Source organism: Carassius auratus, chromosome 15, assembly GCF_003368295.1.
Source record: "Carassius auratus strain Wakin chromosome 15, ASM336829v1, whole genome shotgun sequence".
NCBI classification, from domain to species: domain Eukaryota; kingdom Metazoa; phylum Chordata; class Actinopteri; order Cypriniformes; family Cyprinidae; genus Carassius; species Carassius auratus.
Window position 1 is genome coordinate 2,830,894 of NC_039257.1, and position 19,080 is coordinate 2,849,973.

At 42.1% G+C, this 19,080-nt stretch overlaps 1 protein-coding gene across 1 annotated transcript; it reads left to right on the forward strand.

The window, feature by feature from the left end:
• The first annotated feature begins 2,340 nt into the window (after window positions 1-2,340).
• LOC113114755 (NACHT, LRR and PYD domains-containing protein 12-like) lies at window positions 2,341-18,795 on the forward strand. The gene is made up of 7 exons (XM_026281722.1): window positions 2,341-2,408; window positions 2,727-2,840; window positions 2,943-4,742; window positions 5,289-5,462; window positions 14,739-14,912; window positions 17,517-17,690; window positions 18,618-18,795. Exons 1-7 carry the CDS (start codon window positions 2,341-2,343, stop codon window positions 18,793-18,795), a joined length of 2,682 nt encoding a protein of 893 aa, XP_026137507.1.
• The last annotated feature ends 285 nt before the right edge of the window (window positions 18,796-19,080 follow it).

A 19,080-nucleotide genomic window follows, 5' to 3' on the forward strand; every position in this document is an offset into this window, starting at 1 on the left:
GCTTGTTCGACTTGAAGCAGATCATCACCATCAGACCGACCGGTGTGTGACATCAAAGAACCGCATAGTCAACGCATCTGTACGCATGTGTCCCCGAGGCTACGCATCGTTACGCTTCGGCCGCCATTATGCGTCGGTGCGTAGCCAAATGTGTCGTCCTAGTTTTTGATACGCGACGCGCCGATTCACGCAATACTATGCGTTGTCGGTGGGGGAGACATTGCAAGTATTGTACATTAATTCAAGTATATTGTGTTTACAGAAGAAGAAGGTTTGAATAGAATGGCGGGCGAAGAGGAAAAATTATGCGAACTTATACGTATTCATCCACATTTATACGATAGTTCATCAGCAACAGAATACACTCGTCTTCAGTTGCCATTGTGATCTGAATATCACGCGATCCAACTCTAATAATATCACCGGACTCTACTACCCTCTGTTGCGTGAGCGGTGTATTGCATACACGCATCGCCCGTAACGCTTGTGTCCACTGTTTAGACTATGAAAGGGAGCGCGTCGCTCGCGTTGCTTGCTCGCGTTTCTCGCATTGACTATGTAACGTACATTAGAGAGCAGACGACTTCTTGTGCTTTTGAATCGCTCTCGCGGTACTTTGATGCCACTTCAAAGCCAACGCGACTGTAGCCAATGGTTCAACGTGCCAAATAGTTCACCAAATTCGTTCAAAACGTGGATTAAGAAATGAAAGGACGCGGTGGGTTGCTTGGGGATGGACAGTTCTGATTGGTTTTTTGATTTTTGTTGGCAAAATTGAGCAAAACAGACAATATTGTGTCTAAAATAACACAATATTAACTTTTTAATCAACTTGTATAAGATGAGTATAACATTTGTGCTTGTGTGATATTGTACTTAGCCTACAGCTTGTGTGATATTTATTAACTATGTGATGTAAAGAGACACAATTTCAAACGGGGGCATTTTGCCCCATATCTTGAATTTTAGGGATATTTTCTAGGCTCCATCATGCAGTAAGTTGTTGCCCTGCCTAATATTAGTCATCAATTGACTGTATGAAATGGCAGATATAGCTTACTGAAGAAACATAGCTTACTGAAGAATACCGGTCTGGATGAGCAGTAGAGCTTGTGTCAGGACTGTGAGCCAGGTGTCCTGACATTGTATCCTACCCGTCAGATTTTCCTACCAGGTTTACTGCGCATGCGCACATCAACAACATTGACATGAACAACAACATTTAATGTATCTGTAAGGGTGGGTTTAGCGTTGTGGTAGGAGTAGACGTTATTAAACCATAACTTTTGTTTTGTTTTTTAGCTGTGTGAATGTTTTTTTTTATTGTTATTTTTTTTAGCTGTGTGCATGTGCCTGAAATGCGGCCACAGTCTTGACGTCATCGCCGCCCGTATAAGAAATCAAAAATAAAAGTAGCTCATCTTGATGTTTCGCTCTTTAAAGTGTCATATTATTTCCATAAAACTACTAATAATATATTTTTAATAGAAACCTTTATAAAAGTGACGCAGTGAATTTACATGTCGCTGCTTATAGAAAAAAAACGTGGAGCAAGTCGATTAGTTAAAAATGAATCAAGATAAGTAGAGACTCGAGGCATGTCACAGTCACAGATGACTTCTGTAAACAAGAAAAACTGGATCTTGAGACGTGACAGTTTCTCCAATTGTCAGGATCTGTTCATATGAATTAGTTATTGTGTTTGTTTGTCATTTCCATCCAGAGTCAGTGAGATCAGAAACTGTTTCAACTGTTCAGATCCATTATGGAAGACACAGAAAGATCCAGCGATGAAGATTTTTTTCCAGGATGCAGGTACTCTGAATAAACACTATATGAAATAATTGAAGATGGGAAGATGTTTGATGAATGGTTTAAACAACTTATAATAAAATTATCATCATAAAGGATTACCTTTTCTCTCATAGTTCAGTTCATAAGAAGAGATCAGAAGCAGACCCCAGCTGTGTGTCTTTGAGGAGTGCCTGGTCGATAGATCATTTAATAGATTTTAAGAGTAGAAATACACCTTCTGCTATCAGGTAAAACATTATAAATATGATCATAGTATTGCATTTTATTTTCTCAGAATGGTATCAACATTCAGTAAAAGGTTCTGCAAGATGAGAAATTCTTGTTGTACAATTTTTATAATGAATCCTTATCTGATATTTTAACAAATACAGTGTTACACTAGCCTATATACACACATCTTTTTTTGTCTGTGTGAACAGTGTAAAAAATAAATAAATACAGTAATTCAAATCATTGACTTTAATCTCTTTCTGTTATAGTTCATTAAATCAGAAAAGATCAGAGACAGAGCCCAGCTGTGTGTCTATGAAGAGTGAATGGTCTATAGATAATGTTATAGATTTTAAGAGTGAAAGCACTCAGACTGATCTCAGGTATATATATATATATATATATATATATATATATATATATATATATATATACATGGTCTTTTTATTATCAGAACGATATCAGTAAACGTGGTATATGTTGTAGGCTAAATTGTGTATAGTTATTTTTAACCTTTATCTTATATTTGAACATGTTGCTCACACACATCTGTGAAAGCAGTCAGTTTACTTCCATTTACATATTTTGTATAGTGTAATTTAAGTTATCATGAAGTGCTCTTTAAAGTTTTTTAATGATGAATATTTAATTTTTGGAAGATATTAATTCAAATTATTAACTTTAATCTGTCTCTGTTATAGTTCAGTTGATCAGAAGAGTTCAGAATCAGAGCCCAGCTGTATGTCTATTAAGAGTGATCAATCTGTGGGTCATCAAATATACTTTACAAGTAGAGATACACAGTCTGTTCTCAGGTCTAACATTTCTGTATAACATATGATTTGATTATAATACGGAATACAAAAATACATTTTGCTTAGCAACTTATACAATAATGTGGCATTTAAATTTTATAGCCATGAAGTCCTCAACATGTTTAAATCAATTCTGATGAAGAAGTTTGACCGTCTGTATGAGGGACCAGCGAAGCAGGGAAACCCAACACTCCTGAATGAGATCTACACAGAGCTGTACATCACAGAGAGTGAGGGTGGAGAGATCAGTAATGAACACGAGGTGAGACAGCTTGAGACACAATCCAGGAGAACAGTAACAGAGGACATACCGATCAAATGCAGTGACATCTTTACACCTTTACCTGGACAAGACAAACCCATCAGAACTGTGCTGACAAAAGGAGTCGCTGGCATTGGAAAAACAGTCTCTGTGCAGAAGTTCATCCTGGACTGGGCTGAAGGACAAGAAAATCAGGACGTCCAGCTCATATTTCCACTTCCTTTCAGAGAACTCAATCTGATGAAGGACAAAACACTCAGTCTTTCAGATCTTCTTTATGTATTTTTCCCAGAAACAAAAGAAATTAAAATTTCCAGTATCAAATATAAAGTGTTGTTCATCTTTGATGGTCTGGACGAGTGTCGTCTGTCTCTGGATTTTCAGAGCGGTGTGAGGTTGTGTGATGTAAGTGAATCAGCATCAGTGGACGTGCTGGTGAAGAACCTCATTGTGGGGAATCTGCTTCCCTCTGCTCTCATCTGGATCACCTCCAGACCAGCAGCAGCTGATCTCATCCCCTCTGAGTGTGTCCATCGAGTGACAGAGGTACGAGGCTTCAATGATCCACAGAAGGAGGAATACTTCAGGAAGAGAATCAGAGATCAGAGTCTGGCTGATAGGATCATCTCACACCTGAAGTCATCAAGGAGTCTCTACATCATGTGTCACATCCCAGTCTTCTGCTGGATCTCAGCCGCTGTTCTGGAGAAGATGTTGAGTCAAGCAGAGAGTGGAGAGATTCCCAAGACTCTCACTCAGATGTACACACACTTCCTGATCCTTCAGATTAACATCAAACATGAGAAGGACTATGAGAAGAACGTGACAGATGAAGACATGATCCTCAAACTGGGGAAAGTGGCTTTTCAGCAGCTTGTGAAAGGCAACCTGATCTTCTATGAGGAAGACCTGAGAGAGTGTGGCATTGATGTGACAGAAGCATCAGTTTACTCAGGATTGTGCACTCAGATCTTCAGAGAGGAGTTTGGCTTGTATCAGGGGAAAATCTTCTGCTTTGTTCATCTGAGCGTTCAGGAACATCTAGCGGCTCTATATGTGCACCTCTCCTGTACAAACCAAAACATACATTTGTTTGACCAAATCACCAAACAGACTTTGCGATCTAAAGTTAAGGACTGGTTTCAACACAATTCCTCAAAAAAGGTTTCATTATCTGAGTTGCATCAGAGTGCAGTGAATGAGGCTCTGCAGAGTAAAAATGGGTATTTAGATATTTTCCTGCGGTTCCTTCTAGGTCTGTCACTGGAGTCTCATCAGATTCTCATACAAAGACTAATGAAACAGACAAGAAGCAGCTCTGACAGCAAAGAGGAAACAATTGAGTACATCAAGAAGAAGATCAGGACTATTGACTGTCCAGAAAAGTCCATCAATCTGTTCCACTGTCTGAATGAACTGGGTGATCATTCACTAGTGGAGGAAATACAACAGTATCTGAACTCTGGAAAAATAAAGGAACGCAAACTCTCTTCGTCTCAGTGGTCAGCTGTAGTTTTTGTGTTGTTGACATCAGAAAATAAGCTGGATGAGTTTGATATTAATACATTTGCTAGTGGAAACAAAAAACTGAAAGTTTTTCATAAGCTGCTGCCTGTGATTAAAGAATCCAGATCAGTTAAGTAAGTATCACTGAGAACAATCACTTCACAGTTTAAACATTAAGAAAATGTGGTCAGCATTATGAAGTGTTTTAAAATCAGTAACACTGTAAGAAGAAGTTGCCTATGAATAAAAAGCCCAAGTTTATAAGTTGTTAAAAATACAAATAAATGGGGAGTTATAATATATTTAATTGTAGTTTGTTTAAAACAACCACAACAACAACTGACTGTTATGAGGCTGTCCAGAACAATGCAATGACCTCTTTATTAAAACAAACCAAAATTACATCCAGGTGATAAATGGGAGAATACAAACACAAGATAGCCAATAGGAAACAGAAAAATACTTCAAAATAAGAGTTGAACACAGGCAGGGATCATTACACTTCATTGTGCAACAAAGAAATGTTATACATTTTTTGAGATGTTATGCTTTGTGACATTTTAGACATAAATCCAATGATCGATTAAACATGATTTTGTTCTTTATGTTTGTACTTTTTCTTAAATAATGGAAACTGATCTGTTTTGAGTAAGTGAAGAGTGTGTCATTGTTCTATACAGGTTGAATGATTGTGGTCTCACAGGTGAAGGCTGTGCTGCTCTGACTTCAGTTCTGATAGCAAACCCTGAACACCTGAGAGAACTGGATCTGTCTGGGAATAAACTAGGAGATTCAGGAGTCATGCTGCTGTCTGGTGTAATACTGAATCCTGACTGTAAACTGGAGATACTGCGGTAAGATCATTTATAGCTGTGTTTCCCCCCACCAGACCTGTTGATTTCTGCATTTCCTCTGTGGTGTAAAGTACTGAGAAGATTAGGCAAATAGTCTGGTGATGTAGGTCTGCAAGCGTTTCTCAGTACGCAAATTTTGGAATTGCATTCTTATAGCAAGCTATAACAGTGAGCTGGCGGGTTTTCCTCTCTCTCTGTTAAGTGCTGTGCTGTACTAATGCAGACAAGTTCATTTGATTTGGCGCTTATGCTTCCAACTCTTGTTCGTGTACTGTTTTTAGATGCAGACTCTGAGGAGTCCTGCACAGATGTTGTTGTGCACTATTATTTTGGCGCTTTGTGCTACCTATAATAGTTGCCTGAATACTTCCTTCAGCTCTGCTGCTGCATCTAGCTGAAACAAATGGAAGAGCTCACGTGTTTCAGAGTATTCTTATAGCAAGCCAAATAAGTGAGCTGGTGGGTTTTCCACTCTCTCTGTTATCTGCTGCGCTGCACTGATGCAGACACGTTCATTTGATTTGGCACTTACACTTCCAAGTCTTGTTCGTGTACTGTTTTTAGACACAGACTCTGAGGAGTCCCTGCAGCAGATATATTGTTGTGCACCATGGTCTTGGCGCTTCATGCTCCTGAGCATTGGTCTGCCGGAGTAATATAATATTTCTTTCAGCTCTGCTTCTGTATTTAGCTGAAACATTAAGTGGCAAGCTGGTGTAACATTTAATGTTTTAATGGCTCATTTTGGATAGTTAAGCAGATGTGTTTTCCTATCTCTCTTTCTACTTCTGCGCTGCACTGATGCAGGCACGTGCGTTAAATTGGTGCTTACACTTCCAGCTCTTATTTCGTGTACTGCTTCTAGGTGCAGACTCTAAGAGTTCTGCAGCTGATGTTTGTCATACATTATGGTCTTGGTGCTTCATGCTACTAAGCATTAGTCTACCTGGCTATTAATTTTACTTTCAGCTTCGCTGATGCTTGAGCTGGAACAAATCAGTGGACGAGCTCACATCTGAGTAAATTCCTATAGAAAAAAAAACTAATGCCATAGCGACTCGGGCTGCATAGTGAGCAGGGTTTTTCTTGTCTCTACTCCTGCACTGCATTAATTAATGCAGGTACATTGATTTGGCACTTACGCTTCCAACTCTAGTTCATGTGACTGTTTTTATCACGGACTCCACAGCTGACATTTGCAGTGCTCTTTGGTTTTTGGCACTTCATGCTACCAACACTAGACTGTCCAGCTAAAAATAATTCTTCAGCTCCACTGATGTTTGAGCTGGAACATATAGTTGACTCTGTGCTATGAGCTAGATCTGTGGAGTTTTGCAACACACATTTGTCATGCAACATGGTTTTTGGCACTTCAGGCTACCAACACTCTTTGAATAACTGGCCTAATCATTATTCTTCTTATCCCAACTGAGTTGCACTGAGCTGAGCTACTTTGTGAACGAAGGAGGATTAGGCTGTCGTATGGTTACACCATCCAGCTTATTTGGGTTGACTGGATTTGCGTCACCTAACCTTGTGCTTGGAATAAGCAATGTCAAGAAGCTGACACAGATGTTCATCCTGTCTCTATCTGAACCAGAGATTGGTTTGTGACCATCAGTCTAAGAATGCGTACTTCTGCATCGAGATATCCAAGAGACACAGCAAGTTCCTCAGGTTTGTTTTTTGAATAAAGCTTGGCAATACTTTATTATTCCATTGAACTGGCCTTGAATGCAAATTGAGTGGCTGTCACATTAGGTCAAGGACTGACAACATGGCTGTGGTCTCATACATTGGTCAGAGAGGATTACGCTCTCGCCCCCTGTCAGGTTGGTGAGACATGTTCTTCTTTGGACATAGACTAGGTTCCCGTCGATATGAGCCATTCGTGTCCCGGGTAACCTCAGGAGTGGACTTACTCTTGAGGCCGAGTTTGAAGGCTGGAGAATGGAGATTCAACCTCTCTGGTGGGTGAGTCTCATAAGGCAGAGGTTCGGCTGAGCGGAAGTGGATTGTTTGCTTCGAGCATTCGCATTGCCTGCTCTGGTTTCCTTGTCTCCTCCGTCACCTCTGGGTGTGGACGCTCTAGCCAAGAATGGTTAGGACCAGTCTTATGCTTTCCCATTGACCTGTTTGCTCCAAACTATTCTGTTCAGAGTAAGCTTGTTCAGAGTGAACATCTGTTTCTGGTTGTCATGATCCTGGTCTTTTCCTCTGTCTCTGTCTCCCTCTTGTGATCACTTACTCACTCTATCACGCACACTCCTCCGCTCATTATCACTTTCAGCTGTCTCCCCTTCCATTCCCTCACCTGTCCCTCTTTTGCCCTTGATTGTCTCTGCTTCTTATTCTCTCTTTCTAGCCCTGTCTCATTGTCGGATTATTCGATGACCTTTCGTGAGACACGTCTGTTTCCTAGTCCTGTCCTGTCTTGTCCGTGGATTGTTTAGTCTTTATTGCAACTGTGAGTTATACTGTCATTGGACTGTTTATTATCCGGCTGTGCCTGTTTGCAGAGAACCTGTGCAGCACCTGCCCTTGGCTTTTCACACCGTCAGCGGTCTTCTCTGTTTTGGACTGGGAGTTGGCATCCCGGGATCCCTGCCTCTCCTCTCATGGAGATCTATTGAAAGACTATTTTCTTTATTAAAGACTGTCAATTGCACCCCGCCCTGGTCTACCATCGTTCTTACCTCCTAACAGAATAATCCGACCCGAAGATGGACCAGGCGAGTGGTAATCCCCTCCAGCGTGCGGTGGAGCTCCAGGGTGCTCTGCTGGGGAGACATGAGGGGGATTTATCCACCACGAGACGAGCCGTAGAATCCCTGACCGCCCAGCTCTCAGGTCTAACTCAGCAGTTCCATCACTACCGTCATGAGACCACTGCAGCAGCCGGACAGCGCGACCCTTCTGAGCCACGCATAAACAACCCTCCGTGCTATTCTGGTGAGCCTTTACAATGCCGAGCCTTTCTCACCCAATGCGAGGTTGTTTTTTCTCTCCAGCCGTCCACCTATGCCAGGGATCGATCTAAGGTGGCCTATGTGATTTCTCTTCTCAATGGACGGGCTCGAGAGTGGGCAGCGGCGAACTGGGAGGCAGAGGTAGACTGCGTCTTTAAGTTTTCTCTGTTCAAGGAGGAGATGATCCGAGTATTCGACTGGTCTGCACATGGTGGTGAAGCGTCCCGTCTCCTATCCACCCTGCGCCAGGGGAGGAGGTCAGTCACAGACTTTTCTATTGAGTTTCGTACTCTGGCCACTACTAGTGGATGGAACGGTCCGGCACTAATCTCCCGCTTTCTCGAGGGCCTCAACTCTGAGATTAAGGATGAGATCGTTGTCCGAGAGGTTCCTGACAATTTCGACTCCCTAGTCGAGCTGGCCCTTCGCATTGAAAGACGCTTCGAGAGGCGACGGTGGGCTCGCGGATTGGAGGCTCCGTTACTCCCCTCTTCCACAGCTACTCGTCCGCTACTGCCCTCTGCTGCTAATCCTGAGCCTATGCAGCTAGGGGGGCTTCACATATCTACACGGGAACGCCAGCGCAGGATTATGGATCGTCTATGTATGTACTGCGCTGCCGCTGATCATTTTGTCTCCAGGTGCCCAGTAAAAGCCAGCGCAGGGTTGCTGGCGAGCGCTACATCATGGGTCTCTCCGTCTAAGTCCTGCACTTCCCTTCCCGTTCACCTCCGGTGGCTGGGATCGTCTGTTTCCTGCTCAGCATTACTGGATTCGGGGGCGGAGGGGAACTTCATTGATGAGACTTGGGCTTTAAGACAAGGTATTCCCCTCTTAGATTTGCAAGACTCCACCCCCCTGTTTGCCCTAGATGGTAGTTCCCTTCCTAGGGTACAGAAGAGGACTTCACCATTGACTCTTACTGTTTCTGGAAATCATAGAGAGACTATTTCTTTTTTTATTTTTCATTCCCCTTTTTCTCCCGTGGTTTTAGGCCACCCGTGGTTAGTGCTTCACAACCCCCAGATTAACTGGGCAGAAGGCACCATTCTTTCTTGGAAATTGTCCTGTCATGTAGATTGTCTGTCTTCTGCTGTGCCCCCTGTCTTGCCCGTAACTGTTTTTCAGGAGGAGCCAGGTGACTTGTCTGGGGTTCCGGAGGAGTATCACGATTTGCGGGAGGTCTTCAGTCGTTCCCGGGCCACTTCTCTCCCCCCTCATCGCCCGTATGACTGCAGTATAGATCTCCTCCCAGGTACAACGCCCCCCCGTGGTAGACTATACTCATTATCCGCCCCCGAGAGGGAGGCGCTCGAGAAATACCTTTCTGAATCACTCAATGCGGGTACCATCGTTCCTTCCTCGTCTCCAGCGGGAGCCGGTTTCTTCTTTGTTAAGAAGAAGGATGGCTCCCTGCGTCCCTGCATAGACTATCGGGGTTTAAATGATATCACTGTGAAGAATCGTTATCCATTACCCCTGATGTCCTCCGCCTTCGAGATCTTGCAGGGAGCTAAGATATTCACTAAGCTCGACTTGCGTAACGCCTATCACTTAGTACGTATAAAGGAGGGGGATGAATGGAAGACCGCGTTTAATACGCCCCTCGGACACTTTGAATACCGGGTTCTTCCCTTCGGATTGGTTAACGCCCCCGCGGTTTTTCAAGCCTTAATCAATGATGTCCTACGAGACATGCTCAATGTTTTTGTATTCGTCTACCTAGATGACATTCTGATTTTTTCGCCGTCTCTCCAGGTGCACGTCCAACATGTTCGTCGTGTTCTTCAGCGTCTATTAGAGAATCGACTTTATGTTAAGGCCGAGAAGTGTTCTTTCCATGCTCCCTCAGTTACGTTTCTGGGCTCTATCATCTCGGCAGAGGGGATTAGTATGGACCCTGCTAAGGTCCAGGCTGTTACCGACTGGCCCGTGCCCGATTCCCGCCTCGCACTACAACGTTTTCTCGGGTTTGCTAATTTTTATCGTCGTTTTATACGTAATTTTAGTCAAGTAGCCGCACCCCTTACAGCTCTGACCTCCGTCAAGTCCCAGTTTAGATGGTCCGCTTCTGCGCAGACTGCGTTCGACACTCTTAAATTGCTTTTTACTACCGCACCTATCCTTCTCACCCCTGACTTCTCTAAACAATTTATAGTCGAGGTCGATGCCTCTGAAGTAGGGGTCGGGGCGGTGCTATCCCAGCGCTCCTCTGCTGACGGCAAGATACACCCCTGCGCCTTTTTCTCCCACCGTCTTTCTCCTGCTGAGCGCAATTACGACGTAGGCAACCGCGAACTGCTCGCCATCCGTCTAGCGTTAGGCGAATGGCGACAGTGGCTAGAGGGAGCTCCCGTTCCTTTTATCGTCTGGACAGATCACCGAAACCTAGAATATATCCGCAAGGCCAAGAGACTAAATGCTCGTCAGGCCCGCTGGGCGTTATTCTTTACCCGTTTCGATTTCACCATCTCGTACCGTCCGGGTACCAAGAACGTCAAGCCTGATGCACTATCCCGTCTTTTTGACTCCTCTGCTTCTTCTGAGCCTGAGGAGATTATTCCCCCGGGTCATGTTATTGGCACGGCCGTCTGGGGAATAGAGAGGCTGGTTAAGCGTACCCTTTCTCGTGTCATAGTTCCGCGCAACTGCCCTAGGGGGCTGCTTTTTGTCCCTGTGTCAGCGCGTCGGGCAGTCCTTCAATGGGGACATACCTCTAGATTGACAGTCCATCCCGGCGTCCGGGGCACCATCGCTTTTATCCGTCAGCGTTTTTGGTGGGCCTCTTTAGAACGGGACGTGCGACGATTTATTGCCTCCTGCAATACGTGCGCTCAAACTAAGACTGACAGTTCTCCTCCGGCCGGTCTACTTCGTCCGCTACCGGTTCCGTCTCGACCGTGGTCTCACTTAGCACTCGACTTTATCACCGGTCTTCCTCCCTCAGGGGGTAACACCGTTGTTCTAACCGTGGTAGATCGTTTTTCTAAGTCGGCCCATTTTATTCCTCTCGCCAAACTCCCTTCTGCCAAAGAGACCGCCCAGATCATGGTTGATCATGTTTTTAAGCTTCATGGGTTACCCACTGATATTGTGTCTGATAGAGGCCCCCAATTTTCTTCTCAATTTTGGAAAGAGTTTTGTCGTCTGATTGGGGCATCCGTTAGCCTTTCGTCTGGGTTTCATCCCCAGACGAACGGTCTAGCTGAACGGACCAATCAAATTGTCGCCCGTATGCTCCGCAGTCTCACCCATCAGAATCCCGCGTCATGGTCACAGCAACTCTCTTGGGCCGAATACGCCCATAATTCGCTCCCCTCCTCTGCTACGGGTCTTTCGCCCTTTCATTGCTGTCTCGGTTATCAACCTCCGATATTTGCGTCCCAAGACTCTGAATCTAATGTTCCGTCCGTGCAAGCTTTTATTAGCCGATGCAAACGCACCTGGAGGAGAGTGCGATCTGCTCTCTGTCGAGCTAGAAGACGCATGACTGTTACGGCCAATAGGCGCAGAGTTAAGAGCCCTCGTTACGTTTGCGGCCAGAGAGTGTGGTTGTCCACTTCAAATTTACCTCTCCGGTCCGATTCACGTAAATTGTCTCCCCGCTTTATTGGACCATTTCGCATTGTAAGAGTCATTAACCCCGTCGCAGTAAAACTTCACCTTCCGCCTAATCTGCGCCGGGTCCACCCCGTGTTTCACGTCTCTTGCGTTAAACCAGTCATCCGTCCCCCTTCTCGCCCTGTGCGCGTCCCTAGTCTTGTCGATGATACCCCTGTCTACAGGGTTCGCCGCATCCTCGACATGCGCCGTCGGGGACGCGGTCGTCAATATCTGGTCGATTGGGAGGGGTATGGTCCTGAGGAGAGAAGTTGGGTTCCCTCCCGGGATGTCCTGGATCCTTCACTCATCGATGATTTCCTCCGGTCCCGCCAGTTGCCCTCAGGAGCGCCAGGAGGCGCTCGTTGAGAGAGGGGTACTGTCATGATCCTGGTCTTTTCCTCTGTCTCTGTCTCCCTCTTGTGATCACTTACTCACTCTATCACGCACACTCCTCCGCTCATTATCACTTTCAGCTGTCTCCCCTTCCATTCCCTCACCTGTCCCTCTTTTGCCCTTGATTGTCTCTGCTTCTTATTCTCTCTTTCTAGCCCTGTCTCATTGTCGGATTATTCGATGACCTTTCGTGAGACACGTCTGTTTCCTAGTCCTGTCCTGTCTTGTCCGTGGATTGTTTAGTCTTTATTGCAACTGTGAGTTATACTGTCATTGGACTGTTTATTATCCGGCTGTGCCTGTTTGCAGAGAACCTGTGCAGCACCTGCCCTTGGCTTTTCACACCGTCAGCGGTCTTCTCTGTTTTGGACTGGGAGTTGGCATCCCGGGATCCCTGCCTCTCCTCTCATGGAGATCTATTGAAAGACTATTTTCTTTATTAAAGACTGTCAATTGCACCCCGCCCTGGTCTACCATCGTTCTTACCTCCTAACACTGGTGGTACCGTTTTGGCCCACTCATACATGGCGCTGTATGCCCTTAAGTGGACCCAATCTGGACCCAGTCCATTACCCTGTAGGGACCTGCCACAGGTTTATGTGGCTGCCATATCTGCTGAGCATTACCCATAGAAGTGTTTTAGAGGGATGTCACTGTAACAATATACAAATCTCCATATTCATCGGGAAGAAGGAGGCGGGAACCGGCGCACAATCAAAACTCATTTTAATATTCAAAAGTAAATACAAAACGGCGCACCAGCCCCTCACGGACAACTGGTGTGCATAAATAAAAAGCAAACATAAAATAATATCCCAGGCCTGGTCCTCTCTCATCCTTCACGGTCGTCGCTCCAGTTTTATATCCTTACATCTCCTACGTGGGACTCAAGACCGGCGGTGGGGCGCAGGTGTAGCTCATCTCCAATCACTACACCTGGCCTCACTCCTCGTTCCCACGCCTCTCGGCCCCGCCCCACTCGCCACAGTCACCCTTTGGTTTCCCATTTATACAGGGACGAGACAGCTTAGGCCTTTCCACCGAGCACAGATCCTTTTTTGGACTTATTTTGGTTGAAAGGCCTGGCAGCCCATCCATTTGAGCTGTTTAAGTCTTTCAGATAACTTTGAAATTGTCTATTCTCTATTAGACGTATGAGGATCTGTAGGCTCTGTCAGCTCCTCTTGTATGGACTGTTCCCCAAGATTGGTTAAGTCTTACTGCTTCCTAGGACTAGTATATCCTAAGGCTGCTTCGACACTGTTTGCTTTCAGCAAGTGGTTGGAGGTTTTCTCCCTTGCTATGCGGGGTAAGATAGTACTATATCTTTAGCCTATGAGGCACATGGTGTGACTTCGCCTCTAAGGTGGCATGCTTGTTTTATGAAAGCAATGGCTTCTTCTCATGCTCTCTTTAAATAGTTTTTGATGGGAAATGTCTGTGCTGTGGCAGGTTAGTCCTCTACTAGCACTTTCATCAAGTTCTACTTGTCTGAATGTGAGACTGGCTCTTGGCTTCCGGGTCTCTTCCGCTTGAGCAGACTCTTTCCTTGGTCCCAGCTATCTTAGGTACGTCTGGCATTATGGTATATCATTCCCAAAGTGATGACGTCATTGCAGATTTGAAGTGAACCTAAGAAAGGGAACATTTCGGTTACATATATAACCTTGGTTCCCTGAATAGGAAACGAGATGCTGCGATGCTGGCTGTTCCGTAGCTTCGATAGCGCTTCCTTCGTCATAGTGTAAAATCGGATTAAATAGTGTGCAGCACACATTCATGATCATACGTACGTATGTTCGGGGCGGTGCTAAGTGCTATTGGCCGATTAATTGGTGTGATTGTAAAAGGGCTTCAGACATTCATCACACCGGAAGTGTTCCCAAAGCAATGACGTCATCGATGCATCTAGTTCCCTTCACATTTATCTGAAATTGTAACAATGCAAACAGGTTTTTTGTAAGAGGTAGGTTTAAGGTTTGGTTAAGGGATAAAAAATATTGGTTTATCAGAAAAGTTTAAAAGTAATCAAAGTCTATGGAAAGTCCCCAGAATTCACAGAAACAAATGTGTGTGTGTGTGTATGTGCCAGTGAGTGCAAAGCTCTACTTCCGTCTCAGACACAGAAACTAATAATATAGATTTTTTTATGATGATGTTTTGTGCTCCATGGCATTTTAGATCTCAGTCCAATGATTTATCAAACATGGATTTGTGCTTATTTCGGTTTATACTTTCTTTTAAATAATGGATTTACTGTTAAACTGATCTGATCCGAGAGAGTGAAGAGTGTGTCATTTGTTCTCTACAGGTTGAGTAAGTGTGGTATAACAGGTGAAGGTTGTGCTGCTCTGGCTTCAGCTCTGAGATCAAACCCTGAACACCTGAGACAATTGGATCTGACTGGGAATAAACTAAGAGATTCAGGAGTCATGCCACTGTCTGTTGTAATACAGAATCCTTTGTGTAAACTGGAGATACTGTGGTAAGATCAAGACTCTCAGACATGGAACACAATGTAAAATATTTTTAAGTGTTCAGCCTCATTCTGCTGCTGTGAGTTCAGCTCATTGAGCTGTAAATTCAGACTGACAGCAGAAGGTATGGGAACCTTGGATGCTTTAATGGTCAAAGAACACTCAAAAGGCCATGTGATTGACATAAAGCAGACAATCAGGTTTCGTTTTATTCCACATCATGTTTAGGGGCATGCAAATGTTTCCACAATAAAAGGATGGTGTGTAAATCTTTTGGACTATGTCATGAATTTTAAATATTTCACCTGCATTCAAATATAGACACACATCTGCTGTTCAAAGCAAGTAACAGTGAGTAAAACAATGGTAATGTGTGTTAATAGAGCATTAGCAATGTTTGCGAGATTAGCGGCAACCATGCTGGCGATGCTAATGGACTATAAGCTAATAGTGGACTCTGGTAATCAAAATAAAACTATTGATAAAGCACTTTGTGTTTGTTGTAGAATATTATAGGCAAGGCAAGGCAAGTTTATTTATATAGCACATTTCGTACACAATGGTAATTCAAAGTGCTTTACATAAAAGAAAGTAAAATAATCATGAAGAAAAATAATAACAAAAATAAAACAAGCAATTTTAAAACTTTTAAAATGATTAAAACTTTTAAAAACAGTTAGAAAATGATTTTACATAAAAAATAAATAAATAAAATAAAACAGTGAAAATATAGTGCAATCAGTTCGGACAGTGCTCATTCAATAAATGCATTGTGGGATATATCCACACCTTATAGAAATTAAAATGATGGTGTGTAAAAATTATTTTAAGAATAAAAAAATAGAAGATAAAGAAGTAACTTGACGTAGCTCAAACTAAAAAACATGGCAGCAACAAACAGGAAGTGACGTCATGTGAGCCCTGTCTGGCACGTATAAAAAACAGGCTAGCACTAGCCCGACTGTGGAAAAGCAGATAATGTAACAAACTTTCACAAACAATCAACATTTCAGTCTCTTGATCTTAAACAGGCTCGAGTTCAACACAGTCAGAAGAATGTACTAGATTAATTCTCATTTTTAATCACATTTATCTTTCAGCAGTGACTCTTTTTAAAATATTGTTTTAACGGTGCAAAATCACACTCATCACTTCTCCAACACTTTATTCCTGTGATTTCAAAGCAATGACAATTTTTTTTTTGCATCATTACTCCAGTAACATGATCCTTCAGAAATCATTCTAATATTCTGATTTGCTGCTCAAAAACATTATTATGTTGAAAACAGCTGAGTATATTTTTTTTTTAGGTTTCGTTGACGAATAGAAAATGTAGCTCCATTTATCTGAAATATAATTGTTTTGTAACATTATAAAAGTCTTTATCATCAGTTTTGATCAATTTAATGCATACTTGCTAAATAGAAGTATACATTTCTATAAATTCTTAAAGTATTCAACTTTTAAATATTGATAATATCATAATAATGTTTCTTGAACAGAAAATCAGTTTATTAAAATGATTTATGAATGAGCAAATTATTTCTGATGGATCATATGACACTGAAGACTAGAGTAATGATGCTGAAAAATTCCTTTGTTCACAGGAAATAAATTACATTTTAAAATATATTTAAATAGAAAGCAGTTATTTTAAATAGTACAAATATTTCACAATATCACTCCTTTGCTGTACTTTGGATTAAATTAATGCAGGCTTAGTGAGCAGAAGAGAATTCTTTAAAAACATTAAAAAGCTTACTGTTGAAAAACTTTTTGACTGGTAGTGTAAAAGTTTTATGATCATGTTTTGTGCTCTGTGAGATTTTAGACCTCAGTTCAATGATTCTTAAAACATTGATTTGTGCTTTAAGTTTGTACACTCTATTTAAAGGGCTCTTATGATGCCGATTGAACATTTTCCTTTCTATGAGGAGTGTTACAAGCTTTTGGTGCATAAAGAAGATCTGTAAAGTTGCAAAAACTGAAGTTTAATATCCAAAGAGAAAATCTTTATAAAAGTTAAGTCATCCACGCCTGGCTATAACGGCTCATTCTAACATGCCCCCACATGTCTACGTCACGATGTGGGAAGATTTGTATAAAGCCACCCAAATGTTCACACAAAGAAAGAAGATGGATTTTTTATTCTCGCTGTTACTGCTGGCGCCATGTTGTGGAGACACCGTAAGCTTCAGTCTGGTGCTTCTTGAGTTTAGAGCAGTGTAGAGAAGTGCTTGTTGTTTGTTGTTTCTCCGATCACAAATGCAGACATGGTTTTATGTTTATGCAGCGCGATATGTAACAGTATGTTAAGGGGTGTAACATTTCCGTCATGCGCTTGAGGCATTCTGCCAATCACAATGCACTGGATAGCTGGCCAAGCAGCATACATTTCACTTTTTCAGGATTTTTGGTTTTAAAAAAAAAAAATGTTTGAGTGTACGCTTTGTCTCCTCGTTCTTCGCTACTTTGCTGTAGTACACGTGTGACAATTACACCAAATAAACAAAATAATGTTAATCTTTTTAGCAACGTCATATGACCCTTTTATAATGTATTTAACAAATCTGATCTGATCTGAAAGAAGACTGTGTCATTGTTCTCTACAGGTTGAATGAGTGTGCTCTCACAGATGAAGATTGTGCTGCTTTGGCTTCAGCTCTGAGATCAAACCCTGAACACCTGAGACAACTGGATCTGTCTGGGAATAAACTAGTAGATTCAAGCATGAAGCTGATCTCTGCTGTGTTGGCGAATCCTCATTGTAAAGTGGAAAAGCTGTGGTAAGATCATATACTATATAACACAATGTAAGAACAAAAAGCAGTAAATCATAGGCGCTATGGCAAAAACAAAATTACTCCTACCTGAAAAGGAATTGTTGGCAAATGGAATACTTGCCACTGATTGGGTAAGACATCTTACAATTAAGATATACTGAAAGTCAAAAAATTGTGACCAGCTTTGTTTCTTATACACAATGGACTTCTATCTACACATTAAAACAGTTTTTTTTTCAATAGCAAAACATTCAAACATATTATCTGTGTACATCCAGTGAACCAATCTGAGTACGAATCTGTCTTTTCCTGACCCCTTCTTCTCACTTTTTCCTTTGCATATTAGCTCAGAGAGGCATTTCTTTTAAAATAAAAATGTAGAAAATATTTATAAAAATGCAAATACAGTGTTTAATGGGTATTTAATGGGAAATAAATGTCAAAAGACTAAAAACTAATAAGATCAAGTATTCATTTTACAATGGACATTTTATTAGGTCTTAATAACACTATCCATACAGTATTAAGATACTTTGTCTTATTAAAGAGCTTAAAAGACATAATTGCAAGCATCAAGGTGACATGGTGACAGTCAGTGCAGTTACATTGTTTTTATGAGTGAGTAATTAAACAGTTCATTCATGAATGAATGACAAGATGTTGAAATTAAATTAACTTTGAGCACCACTTTACAAGGCTCAAACAAGAGCAACGCATCACCTGGGTAAAACCTGGGACTTGACATGAAGAAGGACAGATGTAGGTATTCGCACATGATTCAGTTTCACTGCATTTCACTGAGTGTGTGTAGATGTCAGTCCAATGTTTCACAAACACTGATTTTAAGTTTAGACCTTCTCTTAAATAATGGAATTAGTGCTGAACTAATCTGATCTGAGAGAATGAAGAGTGCATCATTGTTCTTTACAGGTTGGTTGAATGTTGCATCACAGATGAAGGTTGTGCTGCTCTGGCTTCAGCTTTAAGATCAAACCCTGAACATCTGAGACAACTGGATCTGTCTGGGAATAAACTAAGAGATTCCAGCTTGAAGTGTCTTTCGACTGTACTGGTGAATTACTGCTGTAAACTCGAAAAACTGTGGTAAGATCACACAGTAACACAATATGAAGTATTGAAAAGTAGTAAATCATAAGCACAATAGCAAACCTTGCCGCTGATTGGATGAGAATCTGCCTTTTCCTATTCCATTTTCTTTTTTACATCACATATTAGTTTAGAGACGCATTCATTGTGAAGAAAATTTAAGGATATTAAAAAAATGGAAATACAATGTCTAAAGTCTATTAATTATTGGGAATAAAATGTTAAATGAGTATGTAATAGGCCTACAATTGAATTGGATGTGGTAATATCACATTGATCAGATGGG

What these genes read in the sequence shown, in the direction of transcription:
- LOC113114755 (XM_026281722.1), top strand. Translation starts at nt 2,341, where the DNA reads ATGAAGAGTGAATGGTCTATAGATAATGTTATAGATTTTAAGAGTGAA. An exon ending in GATACACAGTCTGTTCTCAG is followed by an intron (nt 2,841 to 2,942) that starts GTCTAACATTTC and finishes TAAATTTTATAG; the next exon opens with CCATGAAGTCCTCAACATGT. An exon ending in TGTAAACTGGAGATACTGCG is followed by an intron (nt 5,463 to 14,738) that starts GTAAGATCATTT and finishes TGTTCTCTACAG; the next exon opens with GTTGAGTAAGTGTGGTATAA.